Source organism: Podarcis cretensis, assembly GCF_951804945.1.
Source record: "Podarcis cretensis genome assembly, chromosome: 2".
Lineage (NCBI taxonomy): Eukaryota > Metazoa > Chordata > Lepidosauria > Squamata > Lacertidae > Podarcis > Podarcis cretensis.
Genome location: NC_137171.1, coordinates 115,513,732 through 115,532,108, shown reverse-complemented (window position 1 = coordinate 115,532,108; position 18,377 = coordinate 115,513,732). Strand labels below are relative to the sequence as shown.

At 43.2% G+C, this 18,377-nt stretch overlaps 1 protein-coding gene across 1 annotated transcript in view; it reads right to left on the bottom strand.

Moving 5' to 3' along the window:
• LOC307210940 (uncharacterized protein) overlaps nucleotides 1-18,377 on the bottom strand; it is a 66,041-nt gene that overhangs the window by 37,849 nt on the left and 9,815 nt on the right. The window contains exons 7-14 of the mRNA XM_079967144.1: nucleotides 12,906-13,452; nucleotides 11,259-11,275; nucleotides 9,305-9,825; nucleotides 7,206-7,301; nucleotides 5,720-5,950; nucleotides 3,835-3,857; nucleotides 2,672-2,793; nucleotides 1,714-1,746 (exon numbers count right to left, since the gene is read on the bottom strand). Coding sequence (XP_079823270.1) covers nucleotides 1,714-1,746; nucleotides 2,672-2,793; nucleotides 3,835-3,857; nucleotides 5,720-5,950; nucleotides 7,206-7,301; nucleotides 9,305-9,825; nucleotides 11,259-11,275; nucleotides 12,906-13,452 — 1,590 coding nt within the window. The remainder of the gene's footprint in view (nucleotides 1-1,713; nucleotides 1,747-2,671; nucleotides 2,794-3,834; nucleotides 3,858-5,719; nucleotides 5,951-7,205; nucleotides 7,302-9,304; nucleotides 9,826-11,258; nucleotides 11,276-12,905; nucleotides 13,453-18,377) is intronic.

The following is an 18,377-nucleotide window of genomic DNA, read 5'->3' as shown; positions in this document are numbered from 1 at the left end:
ACTTTTGTCTAGACACGTAACACGGAAAAACAACGCCCTCTGAAATCAACAGGACCTCATTCAGGACTGGGATGCATCCTTTGATTTATAATACAAATAATAATAAAAATAAAAATAATTAATATTTTTACCCCGCCCATCTGGTTGGGTTTCCCCAGCCACTCTGGGCGGCTTCCAACAAAACACTAAAATACAATAACCTATTGAACATTACAAGCTTCCCTAAACAGGGCTGCCTTCAGATGTCTTCTAAAAGTCTGGTAGTTGTTGTTCTCTTTGACATCTGGTGGGAGGGCGGGTGCCACTACCGAGAAGGCCCTCTGCCTGGTTCCCTGTAACTTGGCTTCTCACAGCGAGGGAACCACCAGAAGGCCCTCGGCGCTGGACCTCAGTGTCCGGGCAGAACGATGGGGGTGGAGACGCTCTTTCAGGTATTCACATGTGTGCCATGCTTTCAAGTGTTTAAAGCATTGCACATGCATTATATAATTATAATGTTTACAGCAACTCTATAAGGCAAATCAGGATTATTATTATCTCCATATTTCAGAGTGGCTTGTCTAAAGGCTATCCAGTGATCCATAGCTAAAACATTTAGCCAAGATTTCAACAAAGACCAGGCCAATAAATGGCTGGACTAAGGGTTTTTTTTTATTAAGTGACATGTCTGTGACTTTAACATTATTAAATACTGAACGATTGTTTTCTCAGTAATAGCAGCCCAGTGCATTCCAACATTTCTCCGATGAAAATAGGGACGTCCCATTCTTTAATGATAATTTTACTATTTATACCCCACACATCTTATTGGCTTGCCCCAGCTATGCTGGGAAGCTTCCAACATACATAAAAACATAACAAAACATTAAACATTTTTTAAAAATCGTCCCTATACAGGATTGCCTTCAGACGGCTCAGGGTTTGGATAACTCCATACCCTCCAACATTTCTCCAATGAAAATAGGGAGGTCCTAAGGAAAAGCAGGACATTCCGGGATCAAATCAGAAATCGGTATGGCTTCTCAAAATCATAGATGGCCCTGGAAAATAGGGGCACTTGGAGGGTCTGTCCATGTAGTATAGTTTTAGGTATTAGTTGAAAACTTGTCCTTCTATTTGGTTTTTGGATGCCTGGATTACGGGCTGGTTGGCTCTTCCTTCACAGGCCTAAGTGGCACAGTATCATTTTGGTCGGAGAGATTCCTGGCTAAATGGCTAAAATTATTGGGAAGGTCCAGAAATGGGGGCATGAGTCCCTCCACCCCACACACTTAGTTAAGGATATCATCTAGGTATCTCTCCATGAAGAAAAACTGAAGTTTGAGGCAGAGGCAGACATACAATGCTCTGAGTTTGGGTTCTGTATGCTTACAGCATTTCATGCTGTTGACTGCCTCTTGCTGGAGATCGGATGTGGGGCAGCGGACTTGCCTGCTTGTGTTTAAGCCGTGTGCCAACACCCATGTTCAGCCTGTCTGTATTGCCTCCTTGAGCAACTTGGAAATTCTCACTGCCCACAGAAGAGAGTGAATGTGAAATCTCAGGTAGAAGTTATAGCTCATTGGAAGTGGCAGAAACATGTATGGCAGACATCGAAAGTGCTAGCCAGGGAGAACTGACATGGACAGAGTAGGCCCAATGGCCTGGTCACTTGGAGAAAAAAGCCCATCTCTCCCAGGAATTGTGCTTCCAGCAGACCCTGAAATGACATACCTTTTCTCAGCTGAAGTCCTGATCCCAGAGAGTCTAGACAAGAAAAGGGAGCAGAGACTTAGCGCCACACCAGTGTCCTTATAACAATCTGGTAACAACAATACGAACTCATAAGATTATATCAGAGGTCAGGCAACCAAAGGTGTCCTCCAGACTACAAGTCCCACAATCCTTAAGCACTGGCCATGCTGGCTGAGGCTGATGGGAGTTGTTGTCAAAAACATCTGGAAGCCACCATGTTGGCTTTCACACCACTACAGCTTGGATAAGTAGGGGGGGATGTATTAGTGTCAATGTCCAGAATAAGGACATGGTGTCTTCTTAGAGAAAAACTGCCTCCCATCCAACAGATCTTTCCATCACCAGCAGCCTTGAGGAGCTGTCAGATCCAGACACCCCTGCCCCAGGATCAGAGATTTCACTTGCCAGAGTTACTGACTGGATCTTGGATACCTCCTGCCCCCCTCTTGGGTGCCCAGGAATTGAATAGACTGCAGCCCAGGTATGAGCTATGGGGCCCTCCAGCCCTTGGCTAGCAGTATGAGAGGCTGTGAGGTGTATTAAAGCACCTGCGTGAATCAAGGCCTGTTTGAGAGACAGGGTGAATAGAAGTTCTTGGTCTGAGCAGCTTCATTGCTGAAACAGCCACTCCAAGCAAGCTCAGCCTTCCTGAACCAGGGGAATGAACTGCAAGTCAGTGTAGACAATACTGAAGCAGATGGAACAATGTTTTCTGACAGTGCAAGGCTTGCACTGTTCAGCAATGCTGGGTAGTTTGTAGTTTGCAGGTTGATCACTCCCCTTTTCATGATGAAATAAATTTGCTGCTTTTTCAGCTGGCCATCCCATCTTCCATCTTCCTGGCCCAGCTAATATTACAAGTGACCTGGAGCTTTCCACGAACATTTTTTTTTTATTTTAATGCCCACTATAAAACCATTGAAGCCATTCTTAGTACCTCTGAACTGCTTCATGACGCCTTCCAGAAAGGGATTTATATCACAGAAATCCCAGATCTTCCACTTCAGTGCAGAGGGGAAAGGCGCAGGAAGGTTCTCCAACTTCTCCTTTGCTTGAGACCTGATAGAGAAGAACAACATCATCCACCTTCCTTCCAATCAGGGCCGGCCCACCCATGAGGCAAAGTGAGGCGACTGCCTCAGGTGGCAGAATCCACAGGGGCAGCAGATTCTTCTACTCCTGTTCCTGATGTAGATCTTCACTCACCCCTTTTTCCTTGACAGAAGGGAGGGTGCTGTGTTTTGGTTCGCCTCAGGCACCAAAACATATTGGGCCACCTCTGCTTCCAAGGCAAGTAGCTTTCTGAAAAGCCAGATGTCTCTTCCTGGTGTCAGTTAATCTCCACATCATGGAATGTATGACAGGAAGTGAGAGCAGGGATTTTACTGTGTTCAGACATCTTGTGAACACCTATCTATTTAACCAGACTCTACCTGACCCCCCTGGATTGGACCCTCTTATTACTGCATTCCTGTTATTATGATGCTGCTTTATGGCTGTAATGTTGTATTTTTGCACACCCTTTAGAGATTTCTCAATATTTAGCAGTTTTAGAAATACTTTTAAATAAGATACGATTTAACAAGTTACGGTGGACACCTAGAGGCAAATATATAGAAGCAAATGTACAAAGATATATAGAAGAAATATCTACTTTGTTGGAAGTGAATGAAAAATAAAATCATTGGACAGTGAGAGATTTTAGGATTAGGCCCATTTAAAATTAATCATTTAAAAAGAGAAAAATAGTGTGTGTATTTAAATATATATATGCACAGACTATATGAGGGTAAGGAAGGCTTGCCCAGTAAAAATTTGCCCTCGCTTTTAAGACATTATTATGATATTTTAAAATGAAATAATACTTGTAAATCATGTGGCATATTTCCATAATTAATGGTATGGGTGACTGGGTATTTCATCATCATAAAACGTGATTGCATATTTTGTAGATGAGAAAGAGGTTGCAGGAGTCTGAAACATGTTGAATGTTTGAAAACTAATTACTCTAAGGGAATATTTAAAGATGAATTACCCTAATATTTAAATATTAATTACTCTCAATAGTGAGAGGATCATTTTCTTTTATTTTCTGCTTACCTCTGTAAGAAGCTTCCAATATCCTAGAGGGAAAGAAAGAAGTCATTTCTGAATGAAGGAGGGAGGGAGAGAGAGGCGTATCTATCTTTTGGAAAAACACAAAGCAAAACACTCCCCTCTAAAACACGCAGAGAAATTTGATTCTAATTGAGTCAAACTGAGGCATACGCAATATCAAAGAACCACAGATTCAAGATTGTAATGGAAACAAATAATTTCATTGATACAGAATGCTTTGTTCAAGCCCTAGTGCTCACTTTTTCTGAATATTTGTACTTATCCAAACATCCTCCTCCCCATCTAGTTGCTAAACAGGATGTCTCAGTTCCTTAGAATGACCTAACTTCTAAGTGTCTTGGCGTCCTAGCATTCATGAAATGCAGTTCATAGTCACCCAGCCAGAGCTATGGGCCAGAAAGGACCATGCATGCTGGGCCAAATGATGTCAACATGCCGTGCTTGCATGCCTCGCAACATGCGCGTATGATGTCAGCATGCCCCACAGAATGCTGGTGCCATGCTCACAAGCTAGGGATCATGTTCGCAAGCATTATAAGCAGTCAGTTCCCAAAAGCCTGTTGGAATAAAAGGGTTTTCACCTGGAAGTGACTGGGAGTGGCCACCGAGACCATATAACACCGGTCCTGATAGGCCTACCTTGGCTCCCAGTACGTTTCCGAGCACAATTCAAAGTGTTGTTGCTGACCTTTAAAGCCCTAAACGGCCTCGGTCCAGTATACCTGAAGGAGCATCTCCACCTCCATTGTTAAGCCCGGACACCAAGGTCCAGTGCCGAGGGCCTTCTGGCGGTTCCCTCACTACGAAAAGTGAGGTTACAGGCAGAGGTGGAGCTAGCTGCTCTGTGCCCGTGGAGGCGGGGCTGGCATACCGGGGGCACCGCCCACAGCAAGCATCCCGGAGGTAGCAGCGCTGGGATGTAACCCCCCCCCCAGGACGAGCCGCACCCACCACACACCCCATCCTCTGCCACTGGTTAAAGGGAACCAGACATAAGGCCTTCTTGGTAGTGGCACCCTCCCTGTGGAACGCCCTCCCATCAGATGTCAAGGAAATAAGCAACTGACTTTTAAAAGACATCTGAGGGCAGCCCTATTTAGGGAAGTTTTTAATGTTTACATTATGTAGGGAACCGCCCAGAGTGGCTGGGAATACCCAGCCAGATGGGCAGGGTATAAATAATAAATTATTATTATTATTATTATTATTATTATTATTATTATTATTAGGACAGAAAGGAAGGAGCCAGCCTGGCTTCTCTGGGGAGGGAGTTCTTAAGCCTGCAGCAGCCCCTCATATATGACTGCTCTCTTGTAAAGGTAAAGGTAAAGGTAAAGGTAAAGGTAAAGGTAAAGGTAAAGGGACCCTGACCATTAGGTCCAGTCGTGGCCGACTCTGGGGTTGCAGCGCTCATCTCGCTTTACCAGCCGAGGGAGCCGGCGTACAGCTTCCGGGTCATGTGGCCAGCATGACTAAGCCGCTTCTGGCAAACCAGAGCAGCGCACGGAAACACCATTTACCTTCCCGCTGGAGCAATACCTATTTATCTACTTGTACTTTGACGTGCTTTCGAACTGCTAGATTGGCAGGAGCTGGGACGCGGGTGGCTCTGTGGGTTAAACCACAGAGCCTAGGACTTGCCGATCAGAAGGTCAGCAGTTCGAATCCCCGTGACGGGGTGAGCTCCCTTGCTCGGTCCCAGCTCCCCTGTAGAACAACACAAAAGTTTCTGGAAGTTTAAAACCAAGTAGCGATGTGCAGGGAGGAAGTAGCCAAGGTGCGCTACTCAGCTTCTTCTTCTCATCAACATTTTAAAATGTGGGGCAGAATTCAGAAGTGATTTCCCGGTGTCAGAAGGAGGCCTCACCTGCAGTTGTTCATTCGCTGGCTGCCAACGCTTCTCCTCCATCTCCCGGATGAGGCTGTCAAGAGAGGAGAGTTCACTGGAAAGTCTGGCTAGGTGTTCCTCCTGTTTTGCTGCAATGTCCTTCTCCACCTCTTCCATCTGGGCCACAATACGTTTCTCCTGTTCTTCCAGAAACTGGCGCAGTCGTCTGAACTCAGCCACCATCTTTCCCTTCTCTGCTTCTATTTGTTTCTGCGATAAGTATGTGGAAGGAAGAGGCAGGAGGATAATATCAGAAATACAGTCTGGCTTTGCAGCATCCAGAGGTCAGTTTTGAGAAGATCGGCCTAAAAGTAACTTTCTCTCACAACATCTACCTGTTAGAATATTGTCTTCAGCACTGAATAAATGGCAGCAACTGAAAATTTAAATGTCAAAATAAACATCCGAGACTGAAAGCCAGAGCTATATGTGATACTAAGAAGAGAGGTTTGCAACTTCCAAATATAACAGATTTGTATTTTTCAGCTGTAATAAATTGAGTAGCAGAATTGATTATGAATGTTTATGAGGAGACAGCTAAACAGGAGCCAAATTTGATTGAAGTACCATTAAATAGAATATTATGGGAAACATACGCCAGACCATTTTTACTGAAAAATCGTTGTTTATTTTCTAATTTGGTAAGGTTATGGGACTGATATAAAAGCCTGCTCAGCTCCAAATTTTCTCCCTTGGGATCAATAATAAACATAATAGAATAGGATGTTTCCAAGTTTAAAATGTAGAAAAAGTATATGTTTAGCATTTGGGCCTTAATTAGGCAAGGACCACATGCTTTCATATTTAGAGATTAAGGAATGGATGGTGGGAAGCAATCCTTTATGGTCTCAATGCTTTTGAATCTGTTCTAAATTGCAAGACTATATTAAAACTCCTAATCAAGCTGAACAAATTTGAGAAAATTTGGTGAACATTTTGGTAAAAAGTTATCAGTCGTTCTTGAAATACAGTACGGACCCAGAAGAATTTTATGGTATAATATCCCAGAACATTGGGGAAATTGGAAGTGTGGGAGAAGTTATTGTTAATTGAATATAGGTTTACTTTGAATTCAGGGATAACAGAAAATTGCTATAAAATGATGAGCAGGTGGTACACCATGCCAGTAAAGATAAATAAATAAATAAATAAATAAATATACAAATTATCCCACCCCTGCCACGTGTTGGAGATGTCAGAAAGAAAAAGGAGACCTTTTCCACAAGTGATAGGAAATGTGAAACAGCAAAGAAATAATGGAGTTAAATAAATGTTCATTTAGAAAGAATTATGGGATAAGTCTCTCTCATTTTGAGTGAAGCCACACTTCCCATGGCATCCATTTTGTGAAGAGCGCCCCCAGCACTCTCCCCAAAGTTGAAATGTGCCCACTGGTCCAAAAGGGTTGGCAACCCCCCTTTTTTAGACAATAGCACTTTTTCACTTCCCAGGAACAGTAACTTACAAGCAGGTCTTGACTTTCTTTTTCCATGTCTGCTTTAAATGCCAGAGTTTTCTCTTTCTTCTTCCTCAGATTGTCTAAGCAGCTGCTGATCTGATCCTGAAGAGAAAACAAAATTCCAGTCTGGCTCCCACTTTTATTTACTAATAGTTTTAGTATACATGGAACAGGCAAGTTGATCGATATGCTTGCTCTCTCATTCCAGGGTGTTTTTGCTAAGGTCTCCGAGGTGCCCTCTTTCCCCCACTGTAATACAGAAGTGGGGTGAGGAGGCTACTAGATTCAATATGGGTTCAACACCTTTCGAGATGGGGCAGACAGAGAGCTCCTTCCCATGTCCAGATTATGAATACAGTGGTATCTCAGGTTACATACGCTTCAGGTTACATACGCTTCAGGTTACAGACTCTACTAACCCAGAAATAGTGCTTCAGGTTAAGAACATTGCTTCAGGATGAGAACAGAAACCATGCTCCGGCGGCACGGCGGCAACAGGAGGCCCCATTAGCTAAAGTGGTGCTTCAGGTTAAGAACAGTTTCAGGTTAAGTACAGACCTCCGGAACGAATTAAGTACTTAACCCGAGGTACCACTGTAATCATCTCATGTTTGAGCAGAGAAACTTGAGGTTTTCTATTTAACCCACCCCTCCACTTTTGACACATCTCACACAATCCTACAAACTAGGGTTTGTCGGGATCTCTGCTCGGCCAAGCTGATAAAGCTCATCTTCCTCCGGCCGAGTCCTTCGGAATCGCCTCCGACGATAATTAACAACCTGAGCCTTTGATGAGGCCTCAGGCACATTCCCATCCAGCAGAGAATCAAAGCAGCACACGGAAGTGATGAGATTTATGGCTACATTGCAAAGAGTTTTATTTTCCTAACTACACAGACAAAAAACACATCCTTTGTGAGAGCAGAGCGCAACTGAAAACAAAGGAACAGGGAACCAGTAAACATCACATCCGTCTCCTGTCTTCCATGAGACTTCCAACAGCCTGGACTGTCTCTGGAATGTAAACAGAGTCTTGTGACTCCAAAGCACTGCACAGTGGCAACACACAGAAACTAACAGGGTTGCCATATCTCTGTTTTCCCCCAGACATGTCCAGGATTCCAAGGGTGGAATGTCTGGGTTTTGCTCAGCAACTTTTTGTGTCTGGATTTTTACTTCTTGAAATATGGCAACCCTATCATAAACCTCTATCGTGTGCCCCCCTTACTAGTGGAGTTGCTCCAGCCCACATGCTGAGGGGCACTGTGGGGTAGTTCTTGACTGGGTGTTCAGTTGCCTACACATGTTTTTGTGCCATAACGAGCCTCATATAATCAACCTGCTTAAATCTAAGTAATGCATGAAGGGGTTAATGCCATAGAGCAGGGGTTAGCAACCTTTTTCAGCCATGGGCTGGTCCACCACAAATAACCCAGAGATGCATTTTAAATAAAAGCACACATTCTACTCATGTAAAAACACACGGGGACATCTGGTAACCTTAGGTTAAGAACGGTTTCAGGTTAAGAATGGACCTCCGGAACAAATTACGTTCATAACTAGAGGTACCACAGTACTTTTTGGGGGTACATTTTCCATGTATTGAGGTCCCAAAATTTGTTTTGCTTTAATCAAAGTCTCAGAACAATGGATCTATTATACAAGTTAAAGCATCAGGCAATACTCAACTTTTAAATCACTTTTTTAGATTTTAAATGAGGATTTGTGCACTCGTGTAGAGAGGATAATTTATTTATTTTTAATTTAAATTCAACAGGCATGCAGGATTTTACAATGCTGCACAGGAATTCCTCCTGGAGAAATCACTTTTGGTAATGTGAGGAAAATTTTATTGTAGGTCCTACTCAGTGCTTTCCCCCCTAAAATATATGTTTAGGGGTACTCTCATTTTGACTCACGAAAATCACCATTTTATAGTTCAAACCGGTAAAAATAAATACAGCAAATGGACAAAAGTACAAAGATTCACAAAAAGTTTAGGGGTATGCGTCCCCCTGCGTCCCCCCAGGAAAAAAAGCACTGGTCCTACATGTCTACAGCTATTTCCCTTGTTGACAAAATCATGATCCAGAGTGATTTCCTACCTTGTACTCCTGGGAAGCCTCCTCCAGAGGAATCACCTTGTGGTTTTCATGTTCTTTGGATCTGTCACACACCAGACAGATGGGCCTTTTGTGGTCCTTGCAGAAGAGTTTCAGGGGCTCCTGGTGTGTCTCACACCTTCTCTCCTTTCCTGCTACCGTTTCCCAGCCCTGAAGACTGAGCTTTTTGGCTCTCAGCGTTTCCAAAACAGTTGCCAGTGGCTGATTCGGGATGAGGTTCCTCTGCTTAATTTGTTCTCTGCACTGGGGGCAAGAAGCCTCCGCCTCAGATTTCTCCCACCACTGGCTCAGGCAGGATCTGCAGAAATTGTGCCCGCACTCCGGGATGATGACTGGATCCTGGAAATACTCCAGGCAGATGGAACAAATGGCTTCGTCACAGAGATCCTGCGCCGGACTCCCTGCCATGGCTGCCTCGCCAGGAAGTGAGAGATGCTTTAGTTTTCTCTCTTTTGCGTCTGCAAATGGGCGTGTTTCCTTTCCAGGAAATTCAGACCGGATGGCTCGCGATCACTGCTGTCTGAAGTGGGGGGGGGTTTAAACCGGGACACAGAGATGAGAATTCAGATGAGGTTATTTCAATCTCTGCTGTGGCTTCAGCTGTGACACAGAGTCTCTTTGACATGGGAATGTTTTGGGTTTTTTAAAAATAAAGAATGTGAATAATTCGTTGCTGCTACTTTAAGGAACCATTTTCCTTTGAAAGGTGGAGATACGTGAGAGTTTCTCCTCCGAAAGCTAGTGACTGAATAACTCAAACTCACGTGCCTTTTTCCAGCAGCAGGGCACAAGGTTCAAAGTCCAAAAGCGACACAGCCCAACCTTCCACTGCTCTGCACATTCCCGCTGGGCAATTTGACACGCATTCACAACCACAGAGAACATGTGAAGGAAACTGGGGAATTTTTAAGCTGCTCCTCAGCTCCAGCTCCTTCCCCGTCCGATCCTTCCTCTGGTCCCATCTCCAGCCTGTCCATTCTCTCAGATGGATTTTTAAAACTTTAAAAATATTTTTTTTCAAGCTGTCCCAGAAGGCTGAGCTAACTCACGGCCAGCATTTGTTTTTTGGGGGGAGGTGGGGTGCAGAAGAATGTTCTCTCTCTCCCTCCCTACTCGTAATATTTTTAGATACTGCTAAAGTTATTATTGTTGGTGGTTGATCAATATTCCTAATAAAAATATACGGTGGTACCTCAGGTTACACACGCTTCAGTTTACATACGCTACAGGTTACAGACTCCGCTATCCCAGAAATAGTGCTTCAGGTTAAGAACTTTGCTTCAGGATGAGAACAGAAATCGTGCTCTGGTGGCGCGGCAGCAGCAGGAGGCCCCATTAGCTAAAGTGGTGCTTCAGGTTAAGAACAGTTTCAGGTTAAGTACGCACCTCTGGAACGAATTAAGTACTTAGCCTGACGTACCACTGTATTACAAATAGATTATGTTGTTCAGTGTTGATGCTTTTACAAATTTCATTTGATCCAAGTGAGGATTTTATTTCCCCTTAATTTGGGTATATTTTTAAGTGTAGAAATGAAGAGAAAACAATTAAGGCCATTATAAATCCACCAGAAACTGCTTTGAGACTCCGATTCTAGATCCTTATAGATTCTAGTTCCTTTTGCAGAAGGGTCCAGAGCTTAAGAAAGGGCTGAGGTGTCCCAGGGGAGACTTCTGAAAGCTTTTGGAGGTGGGATATCCTCAGAACATGCAGGAAAAAGTTCTGGGAGGACACACAAAAAGTAGTGGGGGAGCAGTTTCTCTCCATGTATACATTGTTTTACTTATATCCATTAAGCTTATGTTAATCATGAAGATATGTGTTATCTGCACAGGCCCTGTGGCAGCAGCAGGTCAGGTCAGAGGGGAACAGTTTCTGGGGCTGCCAGAACACAACATCATGCTATGAGGAACCTCCTGGTGCAGAGGCAGTCTACCTCTGAATAAGCTGAAGCTGTGGAGGCGAACAACAGGAAAGGGCTTTGCGTCTCAAACCCTCCTTTAAGAGGGCGTGCAAGTCAGTGGCCACCACCACACGAAGTGCTGTGTGAAGAGGAGAATCACCAAAACTTGTGAGCTAATCCTTTTCGTCTATCTATAAAAACATAGGCACTCCTATGTCTACTCAGAAGTAAATCCCATTAAGTTCAAAGGGACTTACTCCCAGAGAGGTGGGCCCGGGGCTGTAGCTTTAATTTTGAGATTCCTTAAGGGGAGTGAAAGGCGGGATATCAAGTCCAAACTCTTCTCTTCTCTTCTTCTTTTTCTTCTTTTTCTTCCTCTTCGTTCCATAGATCTCAAAAGGGATTAGAAAGACATGCTGCCTTCACTTCCTCTTCCCATTTGAGAATCACCAATTGGGTGGCAGAAATGTGGAAATGAAGTGTCTCCCTCGCTGCGAGAAGCCAAGTTACAGGGAACCAGGCAGGGGGCCTTCTCGGTAGTGGCGCCCGCCCTGTGGAACGCCCTCCCACCAGATGTCAAAGAGAAAAACAACTACCAAACTTTTAGAAGACATCTGAAGGCAGCCCTGTTTAGGGAAGCTTTTAAGGTTTAATAGGTTATTGTATTTTAGTGTTCTGCTGGAAGCCGCCCAGAGTGGCTGGGGAAACCCAGCCAGATGGGCGGGGTATAAATAATAAATATGATGATGATAACGTATGACACCCCATCCTCTTGACATGAATTGAAATGTTTAAGTAACAAACTGGGGGCAGTGGCAGCCCTATTGCTGTGGGGATCAGATGAGATGTAAGTCACCCTGTTTATATCCTTGCAGGAAGTGTCACATGGGATAGATGGGGCCATTATACTATTAAGTCTGAAATAACAAAGGAGCAAATAGTAGCAGTATCTTTAATAAAATCAAAGATGTTAACACATGAAACATATTTCCACATTAGTTCAGGCATGTTACACGGCCCCTTCTGACAGTGTCCCACCCCGCAGTCTCCCCCTTCTTTCTATTTTTTGTTTGTTTGTTTGTTTGTTTGGTTCAACAAAGTGCCCAAGGCTGCGAATGCATAAGTGAGTCACACGCAAATTTTGGATCTCTTTGAATAGGGAGATTTTGCCGAATTGCCACATAAATTGAAGGAAAGGGATTTTGATTGAGACGACTGAAATGTCATCATGGCAATGAGTTGTTGGGGTGAGGGTGAGCTTTCATTCTTTCCAGAACTAACTGAATGATCTTGAAGATTCCAGAAGGTTCCGAAAACTGCTAGAAGCTGTCAGAAAGCTGGATGTTTATCTTTCGTCAAGGCCGCATCTGTGAGAGGAGCTGCTTCTGTTCTTACAGCAGCTGTATGAAAACTGTGTTTAGTATGCATTTATCTGGCAGACTGGATGCGAGAGAGGGAAGAGCAGGGCATTGTGGGTCGCAAAAAGCAAAGCCTGGGAAACTCTAAGGAAGAAACTCCTAGTGAGGCGAACTCTGTAAATGGGAGCCATTAAGCTTTTATGACCCGGTAGTGAAATATTTCTGTCTGTACTTAATTGCCTCTGTGAGTTACTGCCTTCGTTGTCTGGGTCAGAGCTCCTGAAGCGGTTTGATGTTGCACATCGCTCTGCTGATTTAGGACTGCTGGCACTGAGAAGCATACTTAGCAGTGAACTGGGAAGCTTGTCTGTCTCTACACTCAGAGATTGTCAGGTGGCCTTTGGCAGCCACATAAAAAAAGGGCTGGAGGGTCTCTCCTGAGAAGGAGGCTGCTGTATCTGCATGGAGAAGGGCTGCTGTATCAGCATCGTAAAAGGACATCCGTCTCCCTTCACAGTTCAGGGCCACTCGGATCCTCTTGGGCTCCTCTCTTGGAACAAAGTTCTGATACCCACCGGCCCACTTCCCCAAACCCCAGATCCCTTCCCCAAGACCAACAGAGAAAAGACCCTTCCTCTTCACAGACTTTCTGGCAACCCCCACTCCCCATTCCTCCCCTCTTTTCACAATGACTTCCCAGAAATGTCGGCCTGCTGTGAAACCCTCACATCCCAGCACATAGGTATATCTGTCAAATCTCTCAGGGTTGTCTGGCAGGTCTTGACGCACTTCTCCATCTCTCACACTCTTTCGATCCTCAGACAGGATGAGGCGGGGATGTGCTGTGTCTGGATCCAAAGTTATGTTTTCTGTGGGAGCAGAGGAGGAAAGAGAAGAGAAACAACATCAACTGAGAAGCTGACTTTTCTTTAGCCACATGACAGAAATAGCATCCCCTCTGAAATGAACAGGGACTCCATGGCTCTGCATTCAAGACAGGGATGTTCATCAAGGTCTTAATAACGATTCTTGAAACATTTGCAGTTCTTTCAAGTACTTAGCACACATTATCTACATAGAACCCTTGCAACGACCCTGTAAGTTAAGTCAATCTTAGGATGCCCATTTTTCAGATGGGAGGACTGAGGCTGAGAGACAGTGGCTTGTCTAAGGCCACCCCCATCTCCACAGTTCATGGCAGAAGGGAGTCAAAGCAGGGACTCTCATTCACATCTTAATCTTTTACCTCACATCACATGACAGACCATGCTGGACATGCCAGGCAAAACTGACAGCAGGTGCTCTCAAGTTTCAGTTACATATTTAAAGCATGTTCTACCCCATCTTTCCAGGTAGTTTATAAAAAGAACAATACATAAAAATGTATTTCTGCCCTCTGATTCATACTCCCTGTCTAAAATGTCCTGCTTGGAATTATTGACGTGAGCAATCAACCAAGAACAAACTTAAATTGGTTTGTTTAGAGTGAAGCAGAAAATTGATAGTTCTGTCTTTCAAATTGACATCTGTTACTGAACTTCTGGTCGGCGCCAGCGCTGAATGGCGGCTCTCTCCCCGATCTCCGGAGAGAGGGCTGCTTCACGAGTTCGGGTCTGACCGCTACAGCGAAGCGGAGACCCCTAAAATCACAGGCGCGGAAGCCTGTGAACAAGGAGACTCGGTGGGCACCTTTTGCGCCCCCCTTTACTGCAAAAGAGCCTTTTTAAAGGCTCCGGAGGAGCATCGGGGGATCGTGCGGTGCTGAGAGTCGCTACCCAGCCCGTGAAGTGAAGCCGCGTCGCCATAAGCGAAGAGCGCCGATTCCTTCCTGAAATCTGGACTGAAATTGAAATACCCATAAGTAGGATTGGGAAACCTACTGGGATTACAAAAAACGTTTGAAATTTGGCTGAAAACGGGGTTGGTAAATAAAGGAAGTCTGCCTCCCCCGGTTTGCATGGCTTTTAAAGCAACAGAACTGGAGAGCTGCAATTGAAGGAAAAGTAACTTTGAACTTTTGAATCACCTAACTTTGGCATTGAACTTTAACTACCCCTCCAGCAAGCAGGAGCAGGGGGGGAAGAAAAGGAAATTTGGCTTAACCTGCGAGAGAGGAAACTTAAGTGATTAATTTCTGCTGTCTCTGACTCTGGGAACGGACTGCCTGGGTGAAGCGCTTTGACAGGAACTGTCTGATAGAACCTGCTGCAAAGCGGAGAGTTTAAATAGATACAATTTTTGGGACTTTACAGATACAATTTTTGGGACTTTACAGAAATAAATACTGTTGCAATTAGAAGATTGAAAGCTCTTTTTCTAAGAGGGCTTTTGGTTTCTTTGTTTCTTCGGCTTACTGGATATAATGTATTGCTCCCTCTAGAGGGTTGAAGGCTACAATTTGTAACATAGACTGTCAAATAAAAACAAGTCACTGGATTTTTCCACTTAAGAGCTGTTCCTGTGGGAACGACCTTGGGACATGAGTGGTTCCGCAGAAGACATAACAACTAGATCTAAGGCTAAAGCTGCACAAAAGAAAAGAGGTTCAATATCAGGCTTAGCTGGACAGGAGAAAGGAACAAACGCATTCATGGAATCAGTGACTCAAGCATTACTCAAAATAAATGAATCTTTAGAAAACCTGACCAAGCAGAGCACGGAGAATACCAAACAATTGACAGAACTTACAACAAAATTGGACTTGAATACGAAAAGTATTACATCTAACACAGAAACCATAAATAAATTGGTTCAAGAAAACGCTACAGTTCGAAAAATTGCAGAAGAGGCTAAAGCTACTGCTGAAAATACACAGGAAAGTCTAATACCAGTCTGCAAGAAGTTGGACCAACATGAGGCGGCCCTGTCTTTGTGGGAGATGCAGAGGAAAGAGAGGAATTTGAGATTTAGGCTGGTCCCTGAAAGTGAAGGGGACAACCTAGTGGACTTTCTCACAAAAGAGTTATCAGAATTTTGGCAGGTAAATTCAGAGGGAGATGACTTCAAGATAACAACCGCCTTCAGATTGGGCAGAAGGGAAGGCAGGAAGATTCCAAGGGATTGTCTGATAACTCTGAGATCCAAAGAGGAAAGAGATAAAATTTTAAACTTACATTACCAGAGAACCCTTCAGATTGGAAATGCTTCTGTTCAAATTTACAAGGACATCCCAAAATATATTCTGGAGGTAAGAACTTATTTTAAGAATCTGGTTGACCTGCTGACGAAGAACAACATACCTTTCAGGTGGGAATTTCCACAAGGCTTGTCTTTTAATTTCAAAGGAAAAAAAGTCAAAATAAGAACAGTGCAAGATAAAGAACGATTCCTAGACAGAAACGAGGAGGACCTTGTGAAAGGAGCCCTTGACTCGACCTCTGATGCAGACCTTGGAAACTTGACATTTGGACTGAAATCACCTTTGGAAGAAGAACAGCTGCAGGGAGCAGCTGGAGGCAACTAACTAATAATGTCTCTGCAATTTTTAACCTGGAACTGCAATGGGCTCAATCTTCCCAGAAAAAGACGTGAGGTTTTTCATATTTTGAAAAGAGAACAATTGGATTTGATATGCATACAAGAAACTCACATAACAAGGGCACATAGAAGATTACTTATAAACAAAAGATTAGGACAGGAATTTATCTCATCAGATAAAGTCAAGAAAAGAGGAGTGGTGATCTATGCAAAGGAAAAATTGGCCCCAAAATTGATCTTTAAAGATGAACATGGAAGAATTTTGGCAATTGAGATACAAATCCAAGGAGAAAAAATCTTGATAGTTGGTATCTATGCACCTAATGAAGGGAAGGCAGAATTTTACAAGAAATTGCATGAGACACTAACGGATTATTTGGATCATAAGGTGATTTTACTAGGAGATATGAATGGCGTGGTCTCTACAAACATGGACAAAGCACAAAGACAGGTGGTCTCTAAGGACGGGAGACTACCTAAGACCTTCTTTGAAATGACTGAAAATATAGATTTGATTGACATCTGGAGAACAAGAAACCCTCTTGAGAGAGAGGGAACATTCTTTTCAGAGGCACAAATGACTTGGACAAGAATTGATCAAATATGGATTACTAGTGGAATGGCTCCAAGGATAAAAAAGGTGGAAATCTGCCCAAAGACATGCTCCGACCATAACGCAGTGAAGATGGAAATGAAACTAACAACAGCTGGATCTTTCAGATGGAGAGTGAATGACCTTCAGAGAGGTGGAGATTTACAAAAAGGCCCAAAAAACTTTGAAGGACTACTTTGAGATAAATCTGAGGACAGAAGTCGAGAAAAGAGTGATTTGGGACGCAAGTAAGGCCGTGATGCGAGGTTTTCTGATACAACAGAACTCTTTAAAGAGAAAGAAACAAAATGAAAGGAAGGATAAGATTCTGGAAAAAATAAAAGAAGGAGAAAAGAAACTGAGTTCTAAACCAAAGTCTCATGAAATCCTGAGAGAAATTAAGTTCCATCAAATGCAATACATGGAATTGATGAATCAGGAGATAGAATGGAAAATTAAGCAAAGGAGGCAGAGGACATTTGAATCAGCGGATAAATGTGGGAAACTTCTAGCATGGCAATTGAAGAAGAGACAGAAATTAAATACAGTCACAAGTTTGGAGGTGGATGGAAAGAACATTTTTAAATCAAATGAGATTAGTAATTGCTTTCAGAGTTATTTCAGGAGATTATATTCACAAGGGCCGGAAAATGAAGGAGACATGGAAGATTTTCTTAAGAAATATGGATTACAAAAAATTTCGCAACAAAGTATGTTGATTTTAATGAGAAAATAACAGACCAAGAAGTGGAGGGTGCCATTCAAAACATGCAACTAGGGAAATCTCCAGGACCAGATGGACTAACCTCCAGATATTATAAAGCATTGAAAGAATGGTTAGTACAGCCGCTTAAGGAGGTTTGTAATGAAATATTAGAGGGGAAAAAGGCACCTGAATCATGGAAAGAAGCTTTCATCACACTTATACCAAAGACTGAAACTGAAAAAAATCAGATTAAGAACTACCGCCCTATATCACTACTTAATGTGGATTATAAAATATTTGCTGACATTTTAGCAAAAAGACTGAAGAGGGTGTTAATGGAGGAGATTCATAAGGACCAGGCAGGCTTTCTCCCAGGAAGACACTTATCAGATAATGTAAGGAACATAATTGATATTATGGAACTGCTAACTGTAAATATTAATACGAAGGCAGTCCTGATTTTTGTGGACGCGGAGAAAGCCTTTGATAATATCTCTTGGAAGTTCATGAAGAAGAATCTCCATGGGATGGGGGTAGGCCAAAGGTTTGAAAATGGTATAAGTGCAATATATTCTGAACAAAAGGCTAAGTTAATTGTAAATAATGTGGTCACTGATGAACTATCCATAGAAAAAGGGACACGGCAGGGGTGCCCGATATCCCCATTACTTTTTATATCAGTCCTGGAGGTTTTGTTGAACATGATCAGGGGGGACCAGCTGGTAAAAGGAGTTCAGGTCGGAGCTAAACACTATAAATTGAAGGCATTTGCAGATGACCTAGTATTGACTTTACAAGAGCCAGACACTAGTACAAAAAGAGTTTTAGAGTTAATTCAATTCTTTGGCCAGGTGGCAGGATTCAAGTTGAACAAACAAAAAACTAAAGTTCTGGAAAAAAACTTAACAAATGTTGAAAGAGAGAGATTCCAAAATGAAACTGGGTTAATGGTGGCAAAGAAAGTAAAATATTTGGGGATTAACATGACATCTAAAAATGTGAACTTATTTAAAGACAAT